The sequence below is a fragment of the Lissotriton helveticus genome, chromosome 1_1 (genome assembly GCF_964261635.1).
Source record: "Lissotriton helveticus chromosome 1_1, aLisHel1.1, whole genome shotgun sequence".
NCBI classification, from domain to species: Eukaryota; Metazoa; Chordata; class Amphibia; order Caudata; family Salamandridae; genus Lissotriton; species Lissotriton helveticus.
In genome coordinates, this window is record NC_136057.1 from 467523986 (window position 1) to 467545374 (window position 21389).

General features: G+C 44.9%; 1 protein-coding gene across 4 annotated transcripts in view; it reads left to right on the forward strand.

Moving 5' to 3' along the window:
• SCUBE1 (signal peptide, CUB domain and EGF like domain containing 1) overlaps positions 1 to 21389 on the forward strand; it is a 2199864-nt gene that overhangs the window by 234809 nt on the left and 1943666 nt on the right. For all 4 annotated transcript variants that reach the window (XM_078673869.1, XM_078673871.1, XM_078673868.1 and 1 more), the window contains exon 3: positions 386 to 511. In XM_078673869.1, coding sequence (XP_078529995.1) covers positions 386 to 511 — 126 coding nt within the window. The remainder of the gene's footprint in view (positions 1 to 385; positions 512 to 21389) is intronic.

Consider the following 21389-nt stretch of genomic DNA (forward strand, 5'->3'; position numbering starts at 1 on the left):
TTATGATGCCCAGCATCCCCACCCTGAAAATTGTTCCAGCACCCCTGCTAACATCTCGTCAACGTAAGTAGATGTGCAGTTAAGAATAGTAAATGTATACTTCCATATGTAAGGTTATCTTATGGAAATGTTGCTAATCAATGTGGTAGAGTTCGTATTTATGCAGGTCGTTATTACTGCACATCGTTATTACTTACCTCTATATTTGGACACACAACGGCTAGTGACTAACCTATATTAAAAACATTCCTGGAAAAAGATTTTAGAAATAATGATGAAGATAACAGATGAATAATCGGGGAATTACTTGATTTTATGGCTAACGTGTGTTGATTCAATATTCGTTGACATGTTTTAGTAAAAAGTGCTTCTTTGTGTGTTGCAGACATCGATGAGTGTGCTAATGACTACAGTGGGGGCTGTGTTCATGAGTGTATTAACATTCCAGGAAACTACAGGTGTACTTGCTATGATGGCTTTATGTTGGCTCACGATGGCCATAATTGTCTAGGTAAGAGTCTTTTGAATAAAGATTTGCTTTTCTAAAACATTTTACTGACATTTTACTGTTGTGTTGTCAAGCTTTCTTGCCGTCAATTGTCTATTAAACGATAGTAAACTAAAATATAATGTATGTTTAATTTTATGTTCGGGTTTTCTTTCGAAATATCGCCTCAGCTGACATTTTAGATTTCAAGGATTACTCCGAGTTAATATGCTTTCTTTGGCTGTTTAGGAAGAGAAAAATTAAGAAAAGTACCACATAGAAAACTCTTGGTAATAAATTAAATCACGCTTACAGTGTGTAAAAGGTTCCGTGTTCAGACAGGGTCACACAAATTGTTGGGTACCCCTCAATCACTCTATGGACTTTTAAATACATGTGACAAAATGTTATGTGCATATCTCTTCGTGTTGCATTACAATGTTAACGCGGGGTTTCTGGTTTCTAGTTACCTTACCAGATCCCAAATCAAGTCGACTGGATCGTTGGTACCTGTCATTGAGTAAAAGATAATCTACTACTAGGTTAGTCAATTAAGAACTTACACCACTCTAAATAACCACTGACCAGTGATAAAGTTTAAAGATTTAATATAAAGCCAAAGATAACTGAAGATACAAACTTCTCAAGATAAGGTTTAAAAGGTATACTGGTATCACTATGAACATAAATTCTTTGAATAGTCTGAGTCTACAAAACAGAATAATAAGTACAAGTTCGAAAATCATTAGTGTTGCCAAAATGGATACAAGTTGCAACTTAAGAGTCATTACAGAAAAGAAAATTCAGGTTAGTCTGTCCCTGCACTAGACTAAGTGACATCCCTACTTAACAAGATCTTTACCCCAAAAGGTGTCAGCCGTGGTGTCTTCCTAAGAAGATCACGCACTTCTCTTTCTCTCTTCTGTAAATAGGTCTCTTGTGATCAGCCTATCTGCCTACCCCACCGCTCTCTTAGGCTTCCAAAATCATCTGCTCTCCTCTCCTCCCGGATTGCTTTCCCTAATACAAAATCACATTTCCAATAGGAACGCCCCTCGGGACGCCCCTCACGTGGTATCAAATTTGGCGGTAGACTCCATGATGGTACTCTTCAAGACCCTCGTTAAAGTTGACCTTGGTTCCCAGGCTTCTTCTCCAGCGCGCCGGTACCCCCTGAAATTCCTGAAGACTCCTACAGGCCTGCGCCAAGCGCCACTGAACAAAAGCCCCATTCATTTCAACTGATTAAGACCCCTCGCACCTGCATACAGGCCGTCCTACAGTGGGCCTCAAATTCCAGGCTCCACCATATCTATAGGTCGTAAAACATATGTAAAGCACAGTACTTGGCGCCTCTCGACTTCTTCTCTAACGAGCACATTGCAGATCAAAGGAACGACATTATCTGTTCGGGCCTACTTGATTTACATGAAGCGGGTCCCTGCACTCTGAAAACATTTAACTTGATTTAAACAGTATTCTTAACTAACACACGTTTCTATAATGCCTCACATCTATAAAACATATATTTCAGTACTAAATTCAATAATACCTTTAAATGAACAATGTCAACCCCACCTCACATTATTTTAGCAGCACGTTTAGATTCACTGTGAATTGCCATAAGGCCTACACATTTCAACTGGTTTGCAAGACTCTATTTTCCTCTTACATGATCACTTTAACATGAGAACGTGAGGTTTTCATATTCATTACAGCATTTCTACATTAGTCTTCACATTGCTATGATTATTGTTATTCTACTTGAACACTCTATACATTTCACTACTGGGTATAAGACACTCTTGTGCAAAGTATATTTAAACTAACTACGTGCTTGTAAATATGGTGCACTTATACATTTTTCAGATTTGTGCTCTCTCAACAAGGAAATACATTCTTACCTTCACCGTTTTCAGTTTTGAACTCTGGGGACGAAAACTCCTTGAGCTATCTTAGATTTAGGTCTGATGAATAACATTTTTGTCACAGTAGGTGAAGTGGCGAAGTTTTTTTTACCCTCTCCCCATCTAGATTAGATCCAACGTTTCCTGCTTTTGAGAGGCAAAATGGTGCTCATCCTTTTAGCAACTCCCTCGGCTGGCCAGTTTAGATCCCACGTACTTGGTTTAAACAGGTTCTTTGATACTGGATATATTACCTGTCAAAGTTAGATTCATTGGTAAACATTTGAGAATGGAAAACTCACGTTCAGTGGTTATTATTATAATTAACATATAGCTGTATAAATAGAAATGGGGACTAATGGAGTATTTTTCCAGCTCCCATTTATCAACTGCCTCGTGACTTTTTGATTGATGCAAGTGGATGTAACTTTCTGCATTCACCTCCCACTAGTCCCTGTCCAAACCACCATACTACATGCATTGTTATCTGTACTATCACGATGCTGCTTTAGAATCTCATTGTATTTCATACCGTGCATTAATGCAGTAAGTACGTCTCTTTCCAGTTTTGCTTTATGTATTTGCCAGTCTTTTTTACACCATCTTTATTGACATGTTTTTGAATACAGTGTAAGTAATTCGCTTTTGCAGTGCTAGCAAGAAGTGGGTCTCAGCTTGCCTTCTTAGGCAAGCAGGTCAGCAGCAGAAACGATTTACAAGCGTCCAAGTAGATTAAATGTTGTCTACAGTGACACACAATCATATACAGTCCCAGTACAGGTTAGAACAGTGGATGTTTTAACAGTAAGCATAAAACATCGTTCCGAGAATTGGAAGGAAGGCAATGTTGTTGGTGGTATTAAGCAGAAAAAGCTGATATGGCATAAACAATAATAATGTAATAAATAAAAGCAACCCATACGCCTGGGGTACCTGGGTATATAATTCTGTATGAAAACAGTGGTTCACCTGGAACTCATTCAAAAATAAATAACAATTGTCAGTAAAATAACTGCATACATTATGTATGAGAATAAAGATTCTGTCTATCCTTTGGAGCAAAAAGTTTAATAAACCAGAAAAAAATTAGAATTATTCACATATTGCTGACCACATTTTAGGTGCAAATACAAACCAGGACAAAAACAATTGACAAGTGTGTTGTGTCCCCAGTGATAACACATAAGAATTTGTAGTTGTTAGAAATTCCGTTACTGATTGACAGACGTATGTACCTTGTGCAATCAGGCAGCGCAATCCTAGTCAGGTAAATCACAAAAACACCCAAAATTAACCTGTGCTTACTCCCTGGTAGCTTGTACAGAGAAGTCAGGCTTAACTTAGGTGCCAATTTGTAAACTATCTGTGCAACAATTCAAATAGTAAAACTGTGAAAACACCACACAAAAGATACCACACCTGGTTGGAAAATTAGAGCTTAATTTAATGAACAAAATAAGACCAAAACAACAAAATTCCAATAAGTAGAACTGGAGTTATACATTTTCAAAGAATAAACTGAAATGTAGTGCTTAAAATCATAAAGCTCCAACCTGGGTTATCTGGTTGCACTAGACCAGGTCGAATCCAAAAGGTCAGGCTAACCGCGGTGGAGCGTGGGCTGGATAAAGGGAACAGCCCTGGCCTGCTGAAAAGTACCCTGGTTGCGTCGTCGTTGAAGAAGAGATGCAGGATGCAGAGGAGGCGATGGTTTTTCGTCGAAGATGAGATGTGAGGTGTAGAGGAAGCAATGCATTGTCGTTGATCTGTAGAGTGAAGGAGATGATTCGACTGCGAGCCACGCAAGGGTAAAGATGCGTCGGGAATGGTCTTGCTGTACGTGCAGTCCGTAATGCATTGGAGTCAATCCTCACAACAGCGGTGATGCATCGAGAGTTCTAGAGATGTGCTGGTTCCGAGCTGCTGTGTTGAGGGCAATGTATGGATTCTGCTGGTGTTATACAGTTCCCACTGGAAAAGGTAGGACTGTGTTTTAGAACAACAGGACATTAGAATTCAGGGACTGAGTCCATTTGCACCATCAGAGACTGTTGGGGCCAACTCCTAGCTAGATCACAGTACCACACCCGAACCCCTAACCTTCAAGGGGTGGCAGGTGATTTTGGCAACCTCAAACATGAGAAGGACACAATGGACATTTTCAATACATTTATTGAAACAATCATAATCTTTCATAGAAAGAGTAGGCTGTGATTATTTGGCAGATATAACAAAGCAATGTAACCAGCATTATCAACATGGTGAAAAGAATAAACAATCCAACCACGTCAGTCTGATATCCCTACTAATCCTGGGTTGTGAACTCCGCTCCGCTCGCAGAGTTTGCAGAGTTTTCTGCCCTCCGCGTTAACGCGGAGATCGCGGAGTTCCGAAAAAACAACCCATCGCGTGGCGACCGAGGAAAATTAACCACCCGGAGAGATTTTTCCTTGTTCGCGATCGTCAACATCAAGTTGGCGAGCGCGAGCGTGGAAACTCAACATCCCGGCGAGATTTCTCAACACGGGGGGTTCAGGTTTCTCATTTCGAGTGGTTGCGTGTGCTTGCGACTGCTTGCTTTGAGAAAGCTGCCGCTCGAGTAAAAATCTGCTCGAGCGGCAGAAAAGGAAAGCAGGGACAGCTTGCACTGTGCATGGTGCCGTTTGCAATGATTGCACAGTGCGGACAAGCATCCGGCACTGGGCAATCACTGCGAATGATACTTTGACATCATACTCCGCCGCTTGTGGAACTCCGCTGCCTGTCCTGCAGAAATGAATGGAACCATTGTGCAGCCGATCCTCTTACTCCAGCCTCAAGCAACCGCTGCAATAAAATATCGTGGTCCACAGTATCAAAGGCGGCAGACATATCAAGCAGGATCAAAAACGCTGCCTGCCTTCTGTCTGCACGCCTCTGAAGCTCGTCCATAGCGGTGATTAGGGCGGTCTCGGTTCCATGGGCGGGCCGGAAGCCGAATTGATCGACGTCAAGTAGTAGATAACGTTCCAGATGGTTAGAGAGGATGTTACTAACCCAGCTTTCAACAATTTTAGCTGGGTATGGCAGCAAGGAGATGGGACGATAGTTTTTAGAGCAGTCCGGATCGAGGGAGGGCTTTTTTAACAAAGGGGATACTAATGCCCGCTTCCACTGAGCAGGAACAGTCCCAGTCGCAAGGGATTGATTGCAGATTACATGAAGGGAAGGAAAAAGTTCCCTCTCAAATTCCTTCCATATTTTATGTGGAACAGGGTGTAAGGGAGACCCAGAGGAAATCTTTCTGGCTAGTTTACAAAAGACTTCATACGTGAGAGAAGGAAACTCAAGTAGAAGGTCATTTGAAGCCAGGTTAGGCAACACTGGCTGGTTCGCTGGGGGTCTCGGTCTCAGAACGGGGGGAGGGATAGAGTCAGATGAGACTTCTAAATCCTTAATGATAAGTTCAATTTTATCTTTGAAGAAAACGGCAAGGTTGTCACAACAGGTTGTTGTTAATAAAAGAAACATAAATTAGCTTGAAATAATAAACCACCAATTCATTACAAGACCACCAAGGGGTGGGATGGGAAGGATAATGTCAGCCTCCGTGTCTTTAATGAAATCCAGATTCTCTTGTCATGTTAGTAGGAGAATCGCAATTTCATTACAAGAACGGAGCCTACATTATGCATGTTGGTAAGACTACATCAGACGTATGTTTGATAGGCTTGCAATAGTGACGTGCACAAGTGCTGGCATTTGACCAGTAAGCCGCTTTGAGAATGTCATTCAACTTACCTCCAAACATGAGAGATTTACTGGCCATAGCATCTCGAAGGGAGTGAGCTTGTCATTTCTTCAGGTCAATACCTGCTAAACTCATAGCAGTCTTAACCTATCTAGCAATAGAGGTCGAGCTTATAGCTTTGTGTGGTTTCACAAACGAAATGAGTAATTGGTTTACACCCTGGGGGCGAAGGGTAAGCATTCTGCGATCGTACTCTCCCATGCAATCTACAACACAAAGTTTTGGACATAAGTCAAAACGTGGATAAAAGATTTAGTCAGACATAGTCTTAGTTTTTCTATAAATCTCAAAATTGACACCGAACATGTTATAAGATCTATTTGTAATATCCATGGCTTTCACATCAGAGACCATTCTGCATGAAATTAGGCATAGAAGAGTAGCTAGCTTAATGGAAAGGTTTTTCCTATTTAGGTGAGAATTCACCGGCCACTTATTAAAGAGTTCAAGGATTAGCTTGACATCCCAGAGTGTTTCGTATTTAGATCTAGGAGGTCTTCTTAAACAAATGCTTTTCATGACTCTGCAAACAATTAAGTTTTTACCTACCGTTTTACCATTGATGTCCTGATACCACCAGATTCCACCCAACACTGCAGGAGCGAAAATATGCCCAGTCCACTACCCCTGTCCTGGCAGCTACCACTAAGGTTGACACAGTAAAATAGCCACCAGGAACACAGGGAGATGGTGGGGGTAACAAGGAACAACACAAAGGATCAACACCTGCACAACACACTCCCTTCGGACTGCTACAGGTAAGTAGGAACTCCCGTACCCTGTAGGGAAACAAAGAAAAGATGTTTAGCTTTACAGTCATGGACATTACCCAAGAACAGGCATGATCAGGCACTGCTTAGTGCAAAGAGAAATACACCCTTACCAGTAGTATGAGCACCAGTAGCCCATCCATCAAGGATATATTAAATCCAAACTCATTGTCATGAGGCAGAAAAAAGGGAAAGGAGATTCCTCCTATATCCAGAAAGGCTTATCCTCATGAATCATGTGCAAGGGGGAAAAAGTCTCAATTAGGCATTAAAAAACCCCATCCTTGAAACTATGATAAGCAGCTCAAAAACGGTAAAACCCATGTACATAAACTATATCCCCATAAGGATGTAAAAAAGAACCCTTGTGTGCTCCAAATCCAGAAAACAATGGTGATAGTTTGCAGATAACCAGGAAGTAATGGCGTAACTCAAACGAAAGAAAAAGGGTTGCTGCCGCATACCTGCAAGTCCGGTAATGTTACTCCCATAACGTGCGTAGAGAAATAAGACCAGAAAACCAAGCGCTATTGCATCCAGTAGGAAGGTGGAGGGAAGAGCAACAAGAACAATGTCCTAAAGCACGAAGCTCCTGCAAACGGCAAGTTCTGGAGGGGAGACGAAGCCAGATGATCCGGGAAGCAGGAAACAGGAAGCCAAGGCGAAGTCTGGCCGGGTAAGAAGACCGGGAAGCGAAACCTAACAATGAGGACCAGTTAACGGCCTGTTTTATACCCCGCAATGTACCAATGTTGCGCACGTGCCAGCAGAGGGGGAAAGAAGATAAGTACCCTTATAATTCCTAACAATTGACAATGACATTGCCAGCAGAAATCGCAGATCTATAACAATTGATAGATCTATAGCTAAGACCTCTTTCGAATTGTTCGACTAGGAAGTTAACTATGTCAACAATAGGTGCTTCCAAGGAATCCAAGTTCCTTTCCAGGCACCAACGTACCCAGGTACTCCATGTGTTGTTATATCTATAGTGAGTGCCTGGGGCCCAAGACTCTCCGAGGAGAGTTGCAGCAACCCTAAGTCAGATCATGTCTTCCAAAAGGTCCCTCCCTGAAGAGGAGGAAGTCACAGAGCTCTTGAATCCTCACTGCCCTGATGACATCTCAGAATTAAGGGGTAAGAGACTTAAGAAAAGTAAAAATATTGATAAGAGCATGGGAGGTCCTAGCACCTCATAAAATCAGGGAGGTCTTAGCAGCTCAACTTCTAATGCAGGCCCTGCGCCTCGAACTCCATGGGTGTCCCTAGCGGCACAACTTATCTGGGTGTCCCTGGCGGCACAAAACACATGGGTGTCCTTAGCAGCACAAAATATCATAATGCTCTTTACAACATGGGAGATAATGATTTTAACGATATTGAGTCATTAGACATACCCGATGAGTATGTCCTCGACCTCGACCTCGATGAGGATGGACAAGAATTCAACCTGGAAGAGGAACTCCCATCATCTTCTAAATATATTATCCTTAACCCCTTGGGAGAAGACATGTTCTCCCCATTTAAACTCAAACATCCAAGAAGCTCAGAGTGGTCCCCTGAAGACCACATTGCTAAATTCATAAAAAAGTGGGTAAGAAACCTATTAGAGAGGGATACCCGTAATATTCTTAGGGCTGAATGCTCTAGACCCTGTATTGAAGATAAGACTTGTGATACCCCCAACTTGGACCCTGAACTAATTAAATTTCTTTTCAAATTGGGTCGCGATCCTAGAAAAGGGATGGAAAGATCTCTTAAAGGATGCAAAGACCGTCTTCTCGACGTACTGGGTCCTCTAGCCAGAATTCTAGATTCCGCTGAAGATAGCCACATCAACGACACTCCCCTCAATACCGACCTAATCAGGGGATGCAGCCGAAGGGCAATAATACTGCTGGGAAATGCCAACTCAAGCATGAGCGCTGAGAGACACGGAATCGTTCTAACAAAAGTAAGCCCAGAATTAAGTGACATGGCAGATAAAGAGCCTTCACAAAGCCCCAAAGGGTTACTCTTTGGTGAAGACCTCAGCAAATCTCTGGGGAAATACGTCTCCACTTTCACTGCCCTAGATAAGGCACAACAAAATATGCATAGGGTATTTAACCCCAACCTTTTTGGACGGGCCGGAAGACGGGGCCTCTCTTCCAGCCACTTTAATCAAAGGCCCTATTCTAGACCCCGTGGTTACGGAAGAGGGTACCAGCAGTACAACGTACCTCAATTCTACCCCCAGAGAGGTAGAGGACAACGCAGCAGAGGATTAAGATCCCGCAGAACTCCCAATTTCAACATCTCTACAAGTGAGTACTCTCCCTTCCCCTTCTTTCCCTCTAAAAGTGGGTGGCAGACTCAAACACTTTCTCGCAATTGGAGATTGATCACTCAAGACCCTTGTGTCCTAAACACCGTCAAGTGATTTATGATAGATTTTATTCATACTCCCACTCAAATCTCTTTCCCGAGAGACTTTCCTCTTTCTTTAGATCAACTAAAAATGATAGAGGAAGAGATCTCCTCCATGCTTCTGAAAGGAGCAATAATAGAGGTCCCCTTAGAAGTGTTAAGATTTATAAGCACATTATTTCTTGCGGAAAAAAAGAGCAAGGGTTGGAGACTTGTCATAAACTTAAAAGAATGAAACACATTTTTAGTCTACCGGCACTTCAAGATGGAGGGCATCTATCTCCTCAGGGATCTATTATTAAAAGGAGACTGGTTAGTCAAGCTAGACCTAAAGGATGCTTACTTCACCATTCCCATGGCCGAAATCCACCGATCCTTCCTTTAGTTTGTGTGGTAAAATCATCTATACCAATTTCATGCTCTCCCCTTCGGTCTCTCTTCTGCCCCTTGGTGTTTCACCAAGGTAATGAGATCAGTCACCTCGTTCCTAAGAGCAAGGGGCATTCGTCTAATTATATACCTGGACAACATTCTTTTTTATTGATAATCAATTTTATTAATTTTGAATTAACGATTTTGAATGAACACATTTGCAGCAAGAAGAACAAAGCCAGCTTTTCGCACAGTGATCAGTACAGACCGTGACAAAAATTAGGGGAATAATATATTCACGTACATGAATTCAGCTGGGAATAGCAAGCAACAATGTCCTCATCCATGTCCATCGGTGAGCCTCATGAAAGTTCAGTCTTCTACCACCCCTACCCATTTACCCCACACCCTTCAAAACTTTTTGGGACAGCCGTGGGCTGCATACATTAGGTGCTCCTGCGCTGCATACCAATCTACCCCTCTGCGCCACCTTATAAGCACATTATTTCTTGTGGAAAAAAAGGGCAAGGGTTGGAGACCTGTCATAAACTTAAGAGAAAGAAACACATTTTTGGTCTAGCGGCACTTCAAGATGGAGGGCATCTATCTCCTCAGGGACCTATTATTAGAGGGAGATTGGTTAGTCAAGCTAGACCTAAAAGACGCTTATTTCATAATTCCCATGGCCGAAATCCACCAATCCTTCCTTTAGTTTGTGTGGAAAAATCATCTATACCAATTTCAGGTTCTCCCCTTGGGTCTCTTTTCCTCCCTTTGGTGTTTTTGAATTAATGATTTTGAATTAACACATTTGCAGCAAGAAGAACAAAGCCAGCTTTTCGCACAGTGATCAGTACAGAACAGTGACAAAAATTAGTGGAATAATACCCCCACATGCATGAATCCAGCTAGGAATAGCAGGCAACAATGTCCTCATCCATGTCCATAGGTGAGCCTCAGGAAAGTTCAGTCTTCTACCACCCCGACTCATTTACCCAACACCCTTCAAAACGTTTTGGGACAGCCGCGGGCTGCATACATTAGGTGCTCCTGCGCTGAATACCAATCTACCTCTCTGTGCCACCGTGTCATGGAAGGGGCCGAAGGGTCCAACCAAAGAGCTGCAATATACCGTTTAGCTACCATCAGTGCCGTGGTGAGACAAAGCTTCTCGGCCTTATTCCCGTCCAAACTATCAGTAACACCTGAAAGTATGGTTATTGGGTTCAGCGGTACCTTCCAACCCAGGACCTCAGTAAGTTCAGCTGTCATTAGCTCCCAGTAGTGCATAATAGCGGGACAGAGCCATACCATGTGATACAAATCTGCTTGGTGGCAGCGAGGACAGGAAGCATCAGGCCGGAGCCCAGAGCGATGAAGGCGCAATGGCGTGATGTAAGCCGCATGTAAATAGTATATTTGAACTAATTGGAGCCGCGCTGAAACAGTAACTGTTTTGGGGGCCCTCAGGGCATCTCTCCAATCAGCATCATCTAGGGAGCCAATCCAATCCAATCCTCCCACTTATCCCGGGGACAGGAGAGGGAATTGGGGATGTTATTTGTGAGGGAACGATAAATGCGGGAAATTCCCTCTTTCCCCAAATTGCCAGTCATGACCTGGGCTTCAGGCGGGCTATATTCGGGAAAGGAGGTCCCCTCCGAGATGTGTATATAGAGTGCATGGCCAGGGACATCTTAAGGAATTTGGGGGCCCAGGGCCAAACATATTTTGGGGGCCCTTGTTCAGAAGAGCTTTGGATTCATGATCCAATTTGAGCCCCTGTTTCCACACCGTTTCCGTTTCCCCTGCTGCGTTAGCAATCCAGTCTGCATCATAGGTATTAGCCTATATATTCCCAATGTAAACGGAAGCGCGCATCGGACAGCAGTAGGATTTAGTGTTTCCTGCCCCGCTACTAGGTTTCTAATACTTTTTAAATTGTATATGTGTGGCTGAATTACTCTGTGCTTTTTAACAATGTCTCCTACCTACGTGCACTTGCACTTTACTTGATTCTGCTTGCCTACACCTCCATAGCTGCTCCGATTCACATCTAGCTTTTCCTCCAGTCCTGGTCCGCTGCGGGTAATAACCCGGTTGTGCGGAGGGCTGGGCTACTATTGGGCTCCTCCCTTCTGCCCACACAATTTCCGCTTCCTCAACTTTGTTAGCGATCCAGATCCAGATGCATCATAGGATTAGCCTATTTATTCCCGATTCAAACAGACGCACGCAGCGGGCACATCGCTGACTCACCAAAGGCAAGCCCTTCTGTGCCTGTCAACGTCCCGGCAGCGGCCGGCGCCGGCCATGCTGCCCAGTTCCCCTCTGGTGAGTTTCTTCCACTATAATACAATAGGGAAAAACTTTTAGACCAACAGCCTGATCTTTTATTTCTCACTGAGACCTGGCTGTCTGAAGCCTCCAACCCTACTATCACCTCAGCCTACCCTACGGGTTAAAAACTCCTTAGGGGGGACCGACTGAGTGATTGGGAAGGGGGAGGAGTCGCCATAATTAACAATCAAAATCTAGACTGCTCTCCCATCCCGATGGAAGACATCAAGGGCGCAGAGTCCTTAGGCTTCCACTGTACCTTATACCCCCATCGTAGCCTAGCTGTTTTTTTGATTTACAGACCTCCCGGTGCAATTGGAAATTTTATTACTATGCTTAATACAGCCACCACCTCCCTCACCTTAAAATACAACAACTGCCATATTCTGGGAGATTTCAATATACATATGGACAGTGGAAGAGACCCTCAAACAATGTCCTTGTTGGAGACGCTGCAGGCCTGCAACATGTTTCCATCTATTACTTCGGCCACCCATGATAAGGGCCATACCCTAGACCAAATCTTTCACAACTTTGACATATCAGTAAGCCTTCCTCTTCCCAGTACCTGTTCTGACCACCTCCTATTAAAATTAATCATTCCCAACTCTGCCACAACCCCTCGGGCTAATGCAGGGCAGAAGGTCCCTAATTACAGGACGTTCCATAAAATATCTATCCCGATGTTAGCAGACTCCCTCGGTCGTTCCTCACCGGAGCTGTCTGGCTTTCCCGACTTGCACGCCCTCTCAGATTCATGGCTCCGAACCAACATTGGTGAGCGGTACTGGTTGTTTCCCAATCCTCAAAGAGATCAGCGCCACCAGCTCCATGGTTTCACGATTCCCTCACATCTAGTAAAAGAAATTGTAGAAAAATGGAACGGAAATGGTGTAAATCCTATCTACCTGAGGACAGGAAGGTATATAAAGACACCTAAAAAGCTCATTACATTCTCGGGAAGGCAGACAAGAAGAACTTCTGTAAAACAAAGATAGAAAATGCCCATAATAAGAGTAAGGAAATCTTTAGCACAGTTAAATCCTTTATCGCCCTGAAAACCAGCACAAAGAAAGGGCCATGCACGGAAGAATGGTCTAAGCAAATAGCTCAATTCTCCCACAAGAAGATCTCCGTGATCCAACTAGCCTTCACTAGCATCTCAGAGAAAGAACTGACCGTTTACCTTAGTTCTAATAGCAAATTTCACCTCTTGGATCCTCCATCTTTACTAGCTTTCCCTGAGGCCAGCTTGAAGGGGTACTGACCCTTCTCCAAAGCATTTAGTCTGGCTCTCCTACCGACCCATGTCCAGCAAATATCCTGAACCTATTAGCTCCCACCATAAGCCCCACGGTAAACCACCTCTTTAATGCTTCCCTTTCTTCAGGCAACATGTCGAAATTATGGAAGAATGCTAAGATTCTTCCACTGATAAAAATGGCTAACGGCAAACCGACAGACCCTGCCAACTACAGGCAAATCTCACTTGTTTTGGCCCTCTACAAAGTATTAGAGAAGCATGTGCACAAGGCCCTCCAAAAAAACATTGAAGATGGGAAGCTCCTTCATGAGTCCCAATCCGGTTTTAGGGCTCACTACAGTACGGAGTCCGCTCTGCTGGAAATGACTGAATTTCTCAAGGGTAAGCTGGACCAGGGAGGCAAGGCTGTGCTGATACTGCTCGGTCTGTCGGTGGCCATCGATATGGTCCTACATGAGGGGCTCCTGGAGAGACTTATTAACATTGGCCTGGGGGGACCACCTTAACCTGGATGTCATCCTTCTTGGCAAATAGATCTCAGGGCATCTGGCTCCCCCCTTTCTCATCCCCGGTTCTAGCAATGAATGTAGGTGTCCCTCATGGCTCCATTCTCAGTCCTACCCTTTTTAATATATATCTACCCCCCTTGCATTTCTGGTAGAGGAAGAGGGCTCCAAAATTCTTTCCTATGCTGATGACACTTAGCTGATTTTTACATGTGAAAAAGGAACCGACTTTGATGGGGCAATGATTAGGGCTTGCCTTGCAAAGGTTTTTAACTGGCTCAAGATCAATCAGCTGAAGTGCAATCCTAACAAAACTGAAGTTGTTTTCTTTGGTAATCCAGAAACACCTGACTGGAACTCTTGGTGGCCAAAAGATCTGCCGTCCCACCCGCGGAAAAGGAGAAAGTCAAAAACGTAGGAATTGTCTTAGACAAGACACTCTACATGCGCTTTCAAATCCAAAATCTAACTGCCGCTTGCTTTGGCATACTCCGGATGCAGAAACAATTCCTCCATCTGTTACCTCTTGAGAGCAGAAAGATCGTGGCGCATGCTCTGGTGACATCAAAGCTAGACTATGTCAACAGCTTGTATCTCGATCTTCCCAAATCCCTTATTCAGAGCCTACAAGTGGTACAAAACGTGGCGGCCAGAGCCATCCTGAGACCTAAACCCAGATCTAGTATGACCCCTATTCTTAAGTCTCAACATTGGCTCCACATAAGAAAACGGATCGATTTCAAAGCGATGACCATCTTATTTAAAACTTTCCACGGCTTAGGAGCCGGCGTCATAAATAAGCGTGTTAATCGCTGCACACCATCTAGACCCCTAAGATCTTCCAATGCCAACATGGCCATTGTGCCTAAAATATGCCGTGGCTGCACTGGAGGCAGATCCCTATGCTTTCTAGGTTCATATTTCTGGAATAGACTCCCTGAGTCTCTGAACCTAACTACAGGTCTACTCTCTTTCTGAAAGAACTTAAAAACCTGGCTTTTTAATAACTGATGGGTCTTTTACGCACGTTTCCCTCCTGCTGTCATGCGCCAGGACACTCAAATCTGGGTAGCTGCACACTTTATTAAATACACTATATCTTTTCATTTTATTTCATTAGGTCCCTGACAGTGCAAAGGAACACTCATCCAAGTTCTAAAGGCCTTATTTATGAGGCCTTGTTTCACTTTTATGCCGCTGGTGCGTCACTTTTTGTGACGCACCGGCAGCGTAAAAAATGTGCCATGTTGCGCCCTATTTACAAAGTGACGCATCTAGGCAGATGTGTCACTTTGTAAACCCATGCACCACATTATACCTGCACCAGGTATAATGTATGCAGGGTGGGTGTTACCCCGCAAAAAGCCTTGTAGAAGTGGCGCATTGAAATCTATGAGACCTCAGTGCGCCACTTCTAGGACGCCATTGCTTCAATATCTTACACCTGCCTCACAGCAGACATAAGACTGATGCAGGACCTTTCACATGGGGCTTGCCCCATGTGAAATGACACATTGCTGGAGTTGGTCTATTTTCAGACACACCCCAGCAATGCATCACTTTTGCACCTTCAGATACGTCGGAAATACTGACGTATCTGTAACTCCTTGCGACATGATGCGTCCTGTTGCAAGGAGGGCACACTAAGAAGTGACGCATCCCTGTTTTCACACAGTGTTGCATCACTTCTTATAAATAAGGCCCTAATTGTGTGTACATCTAATGTTCAGGGATAGTTAAATGTGTTTTCAATATTGTAACACAGCAGCAGCTCACCAATATTACTGCAAATAATCTCTGTGACGCCCTCCCATTTCTTATATGTTAGGCCTTGTTTTGATCTAAAAGAAACTTTTTTTATGTATATTGCATGAAACATAAACACAACATTTCTCTGTAAAATGGCTGTACTAGACTCTCACACATCAGGTAAATAAGTTAACGGAAGACAGTATTTAAAACAATCTGTTTAAAAAATATTCAAGGTCATTAGGTCAAAACTCTGAAGAACGGAGCTGACTCTGTCAGGGGGCACCCCGAAAGGCTGGGGCCCTGGGCCAGAGCCCACTTTGCCTATGCATTAAAACGTCTCTGTGCATGGCGCAGCTGAAGATAGCAGTAGAACTGAGAGGTGTGGAGGGAGAACCGGGTCTGCAGGTCTGAGAATTTGCATATGTGGCTCCGTTGCCAAACATCTTCCAGCTGAGAAATTCCGATGAGATCCCAGGCTCTAAAACCAGAGAGAGTGGTGACGTCTTTGAGCCATGTTCCGCACCACAAAGGGGTACATTGGGTTAGTCTGCCTGACCAACGGGTGTGGCGCAGGGTGGTGCGCCAGGCCAAAAACACCCCACGAGTAACTACTGACAGAGTGTGGGGGATAGCGGTTCCGTTGAGCATCCCTTGAATACCGGAAAAACCTAGGGCATAAACCAGTCATGCACGGTGAGAAGCCTGGATAATATAGATGTAAGTTCGTCATTCCTAACCCCCCGTCAAAGGGCGGAAGCCTGCATTGATTGAGGACCAATCTCGGCCTCCGACCTCCCCACAGGAATTTAGTGGCCAAACCATCCATCTCTCGGAACCAGGACCGCAAGAAGGTGAGGGGCGTGTTTTGGAGCATATAGAGGAAACGGGGCAGGACCATCATCTTAAAAAGGGCGATCCTGCCCATGAGGTTCAGTGGCAGCGTTTCACATCGAAGAAGATCGGCGTAAACCTGTATCACCAGAGGAGTGACGTTGAGAGACCAGGCGAGATGAGGAAGGAGCGTCACCCAGATCCCCAAGTACTTGAACGACTGTCGCCGAAGAGGGTTTAGTAATGCCAATCGAAACATTCTCTCGACAGATGAAGGTGGACCAGGACCAACTCGGCTGCATTCAATCTGAGACCAGAGACACGCTCAAAGAGGCACAGGGCTCGGAGACATCGAGGCCCTGAGCGGGCTGGGTCCGACAGAAAGATCAAGACGTCGAGGGCAATCTTGTCCTCCTCCAGGCTGGCCATTGCCACCCCTTGAGAAGCGGGTCAGCGGGATGAGCAAGGCAAAGGGCTCCATCACTAACGCGAAAAGGAGGGGCGAGAGGGGGCAATCCTGCCTCATGCCTCGCCAAATGGGGAAGAGGCGTGAAAGGGCTCCGTTAACCATCACCTGGGCCCACGGCTTGCAGTAAAGGTTCTTGACCAAATTACGAAAGGGGGCCCAAATCCCATCTCCGACAACACTGCCTCCAGATACTGCCAGTCCACGGAATTAAATGCTTTCCCGAAATACACGAGGAGCAAAGACATATAGGGAGTCAGTTGTTGTCGGTGCGCCAGAGCAAGGTAGAGCCGTCTGAGGCAGTGCCTGGTGACCCGGGGGGCATAAAGCCGCACTGGTCCATCTGGACCAACATGTCTAGGTGAGGGCGTATGCGGTGTGCCAAAACTGAAGCAAATGTTTTGAGTTCAGAGTTGAAAGGGAAATAGGGCAGTAATCAGAGCAGTGGGCTGAGGGGGGCTGAGACTTGGGAATCACCTCAATGGTGGCCAGATCTGTTTCAGGGCGGATTTAAAAGAGGCAGATTGTTGATGGCTCATGCCTTTTATGCGTTGCTATTGTTCTATTCTGGAACCTTTTAATATTGTGATGTATGAGGCTGCTTGGACTGCATTAAAGGAATAATGCATAATGTAGCCTCCGTTCTTGTAACCTAGTGCTCAAGGGCTAGTTGCCTCATGGTCTGTTTAGGGTGGACGCCTCCTATAGTCACACTCTAATGTGTGTGATCCCATGATAGCAGAGAACAGGAGCAGAGAGAAATAATAACACAGGAAACAGTGAGAAAAACATATTGTCCCCCTGAGCCTGCTGACACTCCTCAAGTCTTAAGACAGTAATGCAGTGTCCAATATAAATTTGTAAGAACTGCTCTTTTAATATATCCACATCACCTTACTTACTATGTCATGGTAGAGCTCCCGCATAGATCCTATTGTGCCCCATCGAACAGCCGACTGGTACAGAAAAGGTGTGGCAAAACCAGTTTCTATTTAAAGGTAAACCGGCTCCCCAAGCTGGCCAATCCACTGTTAATTATCAGTCCTATTATGCTTAACAATTTACACCTGCTTGGGACCAGGGAATCCGTAATCACCTGAAATGAGGAGAAGTGACCCCACCCATCGGGTGCATTAGTTTTGAGGATTGTGGCCACAGTAGCAGGCACGTGATCCCAGGGTCTGGGATCACGTATAGTATGCACGACCAGTCCGGCCCGGGAGGGGCTTGTGCTCCCTACCTCAGGGCCCAACATTCAGCATGACCACGTTAATTGTGCATGGCACGCTCCTGTGGGGGCTAATAGGAGACTTCCACTGTTACAGAGGATCCTGGGAAATGAAGTCTATTTTAAAGGAGTATCGGTAAGACAGGAGACATATACAGAACAGGACAGTCCTGTGTTATTCAGATTGAGTTAAGGGGCTGTGAGAATACCAACAAGAGGGGCCGGGGGAGGAGAAACTGTAGGCACAACCCCAGACCCCAAGAACCGTACAACCCTGGTACTTCGCACCACAATGGGGATAGCCACCATATGGGTTAACACAGTACCTACCCCAACAAGGCTTCCCATGGCAACCACCCTACCCAAAGAATTTTTTAGAAATAGCAGTGGGACAGAATATAATTAGCACACTAATGAGGGGAAAAATATTGAAAGGTAAGTGCACAGAGAGAGGTAGGTTTTAGGCATAGGATAAGCACAGTGCATACTGTGCTAATCCTATGCTTAAAACCCATTTATTATTTCTTGTACTTTCAAAGACTTTTCATAGTTAACTAAGCTTTAATGCTCACTACTCAGAGCATTAACAGTGATTAGAATTCTCTGTAGTGGGCATTAATTGTATTTCGCCCATCCAGCACTTGCGAGCCTGGACCCAAATCATTTTCCTCATTATGACTCTCATTGTGAGTGCCCTGGTGTTTGGGCCAATATTTATTGTACACAATACATTCTTATCTAGCAAAGTCACATTTAAGGGCTCTGATAAAAAAAAAGTCACATTTTTAGTTTATCTCTAATAATGGAGACTACCATGCAGATATGGTTGCTTAAAACACTCAAGTCATTAATGTCCCTCCTGGAACCGGTAATTATTATGGACTTTCAGTATCAGCAAGTTCGACCGGGCACATTGACTGGGGGAAAACTGCAGGAGTGTATTGTTAGCTGCCAAACTCCTAATTGCAATGTGCATGGTAACAGTTCTCTTCCAGGGCATAATCATCAATAGTAATAAGCACTGAATAGTCCCTCCCACGTGTGGGGCCCCTGAGCATTACAAAATTATATATTTTGTGATCAGGTCCGTGGAAACGCGATCGAAACGCATCATGCTGGGCACTAGCCGAAAGTCAATTTTTTTTTATCACAGGCTTCATTTGAAAACATCCACATGGAACAGGACAGACAAATGCGGACCCAAAAGTTATTCGTGTAGAAATATTTATTTGTTACCCTGCATCGGCGCCATGACGCGTTTCAGCCCCACCTGGGCCTTGATCACATGACGCGTTGCATATTTTTTGACCAATATTTGAAGTGCCAGTGTAAATTAGAAACAGTTGTTCAAATAAAAGACATTGAAGAAATACAGCATAATGTCTGAACGTGATACACGCTATCCACCAATGCCTACATTACAAATAACTGCATCATATACATATGATGAATACAATAATAAATATACCGCTTAAATTAAAAAAGTATGACTTGTATTTAAATATGGACCCACATTTTCAACGGCATTTAAAATCTATAAAAACATTTTGATTTAAAAATGTAGAAAAGCTGGGGGGCGCTAGAGGGCGCACAGCAAGATGACCGCACCGATGTGAGGCTCTGCTTGACCGGGCAAATATCAGACAATTATCCGCTGCATCATACCGCATAATTGACATCCAGTGCTGTGTGGACTCTGTGATAACTGCTGCTTCTCTGGATGTGCTTTTTTGGCTCGGAGTCCCCATCTGACCCTACGAACTACGACATGGCTCTCTGCCTCATGGTTGGGTCCGAAATGGCGGCCGCAGAGTCCTGGTAGGCCGCGAGGTGGAGGAGTGACACACATAACTGCGTCACCCCATGGAGCGTTGTCGGGTCTGCTGCTGACTGCGGTACTGGTGGGGCCATTGCTGCGATCCTCTGGCGGTGGCTGGGACTGGTGCAGAAATACCGGGACACGCCTGAACTACGGCGGGTCGTCTGGCAAGCTGAAGTGCGGAGAGGGCGGCCCGGACTATGAGACCTCTGAGCGGCTGCTGTGAGCTGCGGCGGCCGGCGTCTACGTGCCTGTTGGGGGCTCTCGCCTGAGACACAGCGGAGTGGTGTGGCGACGGAGGCTCCCGGTGCGTGTCTGCGGCGGCGGCGGCTGCTGCTGCTGCTGCCGGGAGAGTCCGGACATCCATCTCCGGGCCAGCGGTGATGAGTGGGGACCCCTGAGGCTCTGGTGGTGGTGCCCGTCGGCGCCAGGTGCGGTGAGTGGGGCGGCGTCTCCCAGGGCACAGGCCTGCGGAGGTGGGGTTGGGCCCGGGGTTGAGGCTGCTCCCGTCTTGCTGTGCTGGTGCGGGGCCTGTTGCAGGGGCTGGGGGTGGATGCGGCCTGGCTGCCACTTATCTGCATAATTGGAGGAAGCGGTGTAGTGGGGACATACTGCTGCCAGAGGGCCAGAGGGCCCTCGATACCAGGACATTTGGGTTGCTGATTGAGGCTGCATGGAGCCCTGGACCTGGCGGTGCACATTGGGTGCTTAATCATATAGTGTAGTTCCTATATTCCCAATAGGCTCTGCGCATTGGAATAAGACAAACGATAGTTTAGACGTAGGACTTAGGTCGACTAGGTCTTTATTGAATATGTTAGAGTTAATTACTTTGCTCCCTCCAGAATAAGAAGTATACCTCCAGAGTCGCGGAAACAATAGATAACTATTTTACTCAGTCAATCGTGCATGCTTAGTTTCACCAGAAGCGCAGAGAAACAGAGAGACGTGCGTTTTCAATAAAAGAGGTTATTTATTGAACAGTCTTCTTTCTCATGCAAGAGAAGTGAGTTGCCGCAATTGCAATACTTGTCATAAAGTAAAGTGCGTACAGTAAAAGGAGTTTTATGAAATAATACTGTAAAAGCATGGTATGGTTTCTAAGCCATACGGTGTTTAAAATAGATAAAATATATACATAGATAAAATCATGACTAAACGTACTCAACTGGTGCTTCTAAGATACGCCTACCCCGGTGTACCTAACCTAAGCCTAGTACGTGGGAAGAGTAAGTGAGCTGCAGTTTTGAGTTAAGATAGTTTCTTCCAAGAATCTGAATCAAGAATTCTCTAAGGGTCTAATCAGCTCCGTACCTTGGTTATAGAATGAAGGAGGTCTTGTATCTCTCTCTCAGGACTCGATCTCCCAGCAACCCGCAAGGGTGACAGGGAAACACTGGAGCTGGATTTCTCGTCAGGAGAAAAGACAGCGTCTCTCTCAGTGCGTC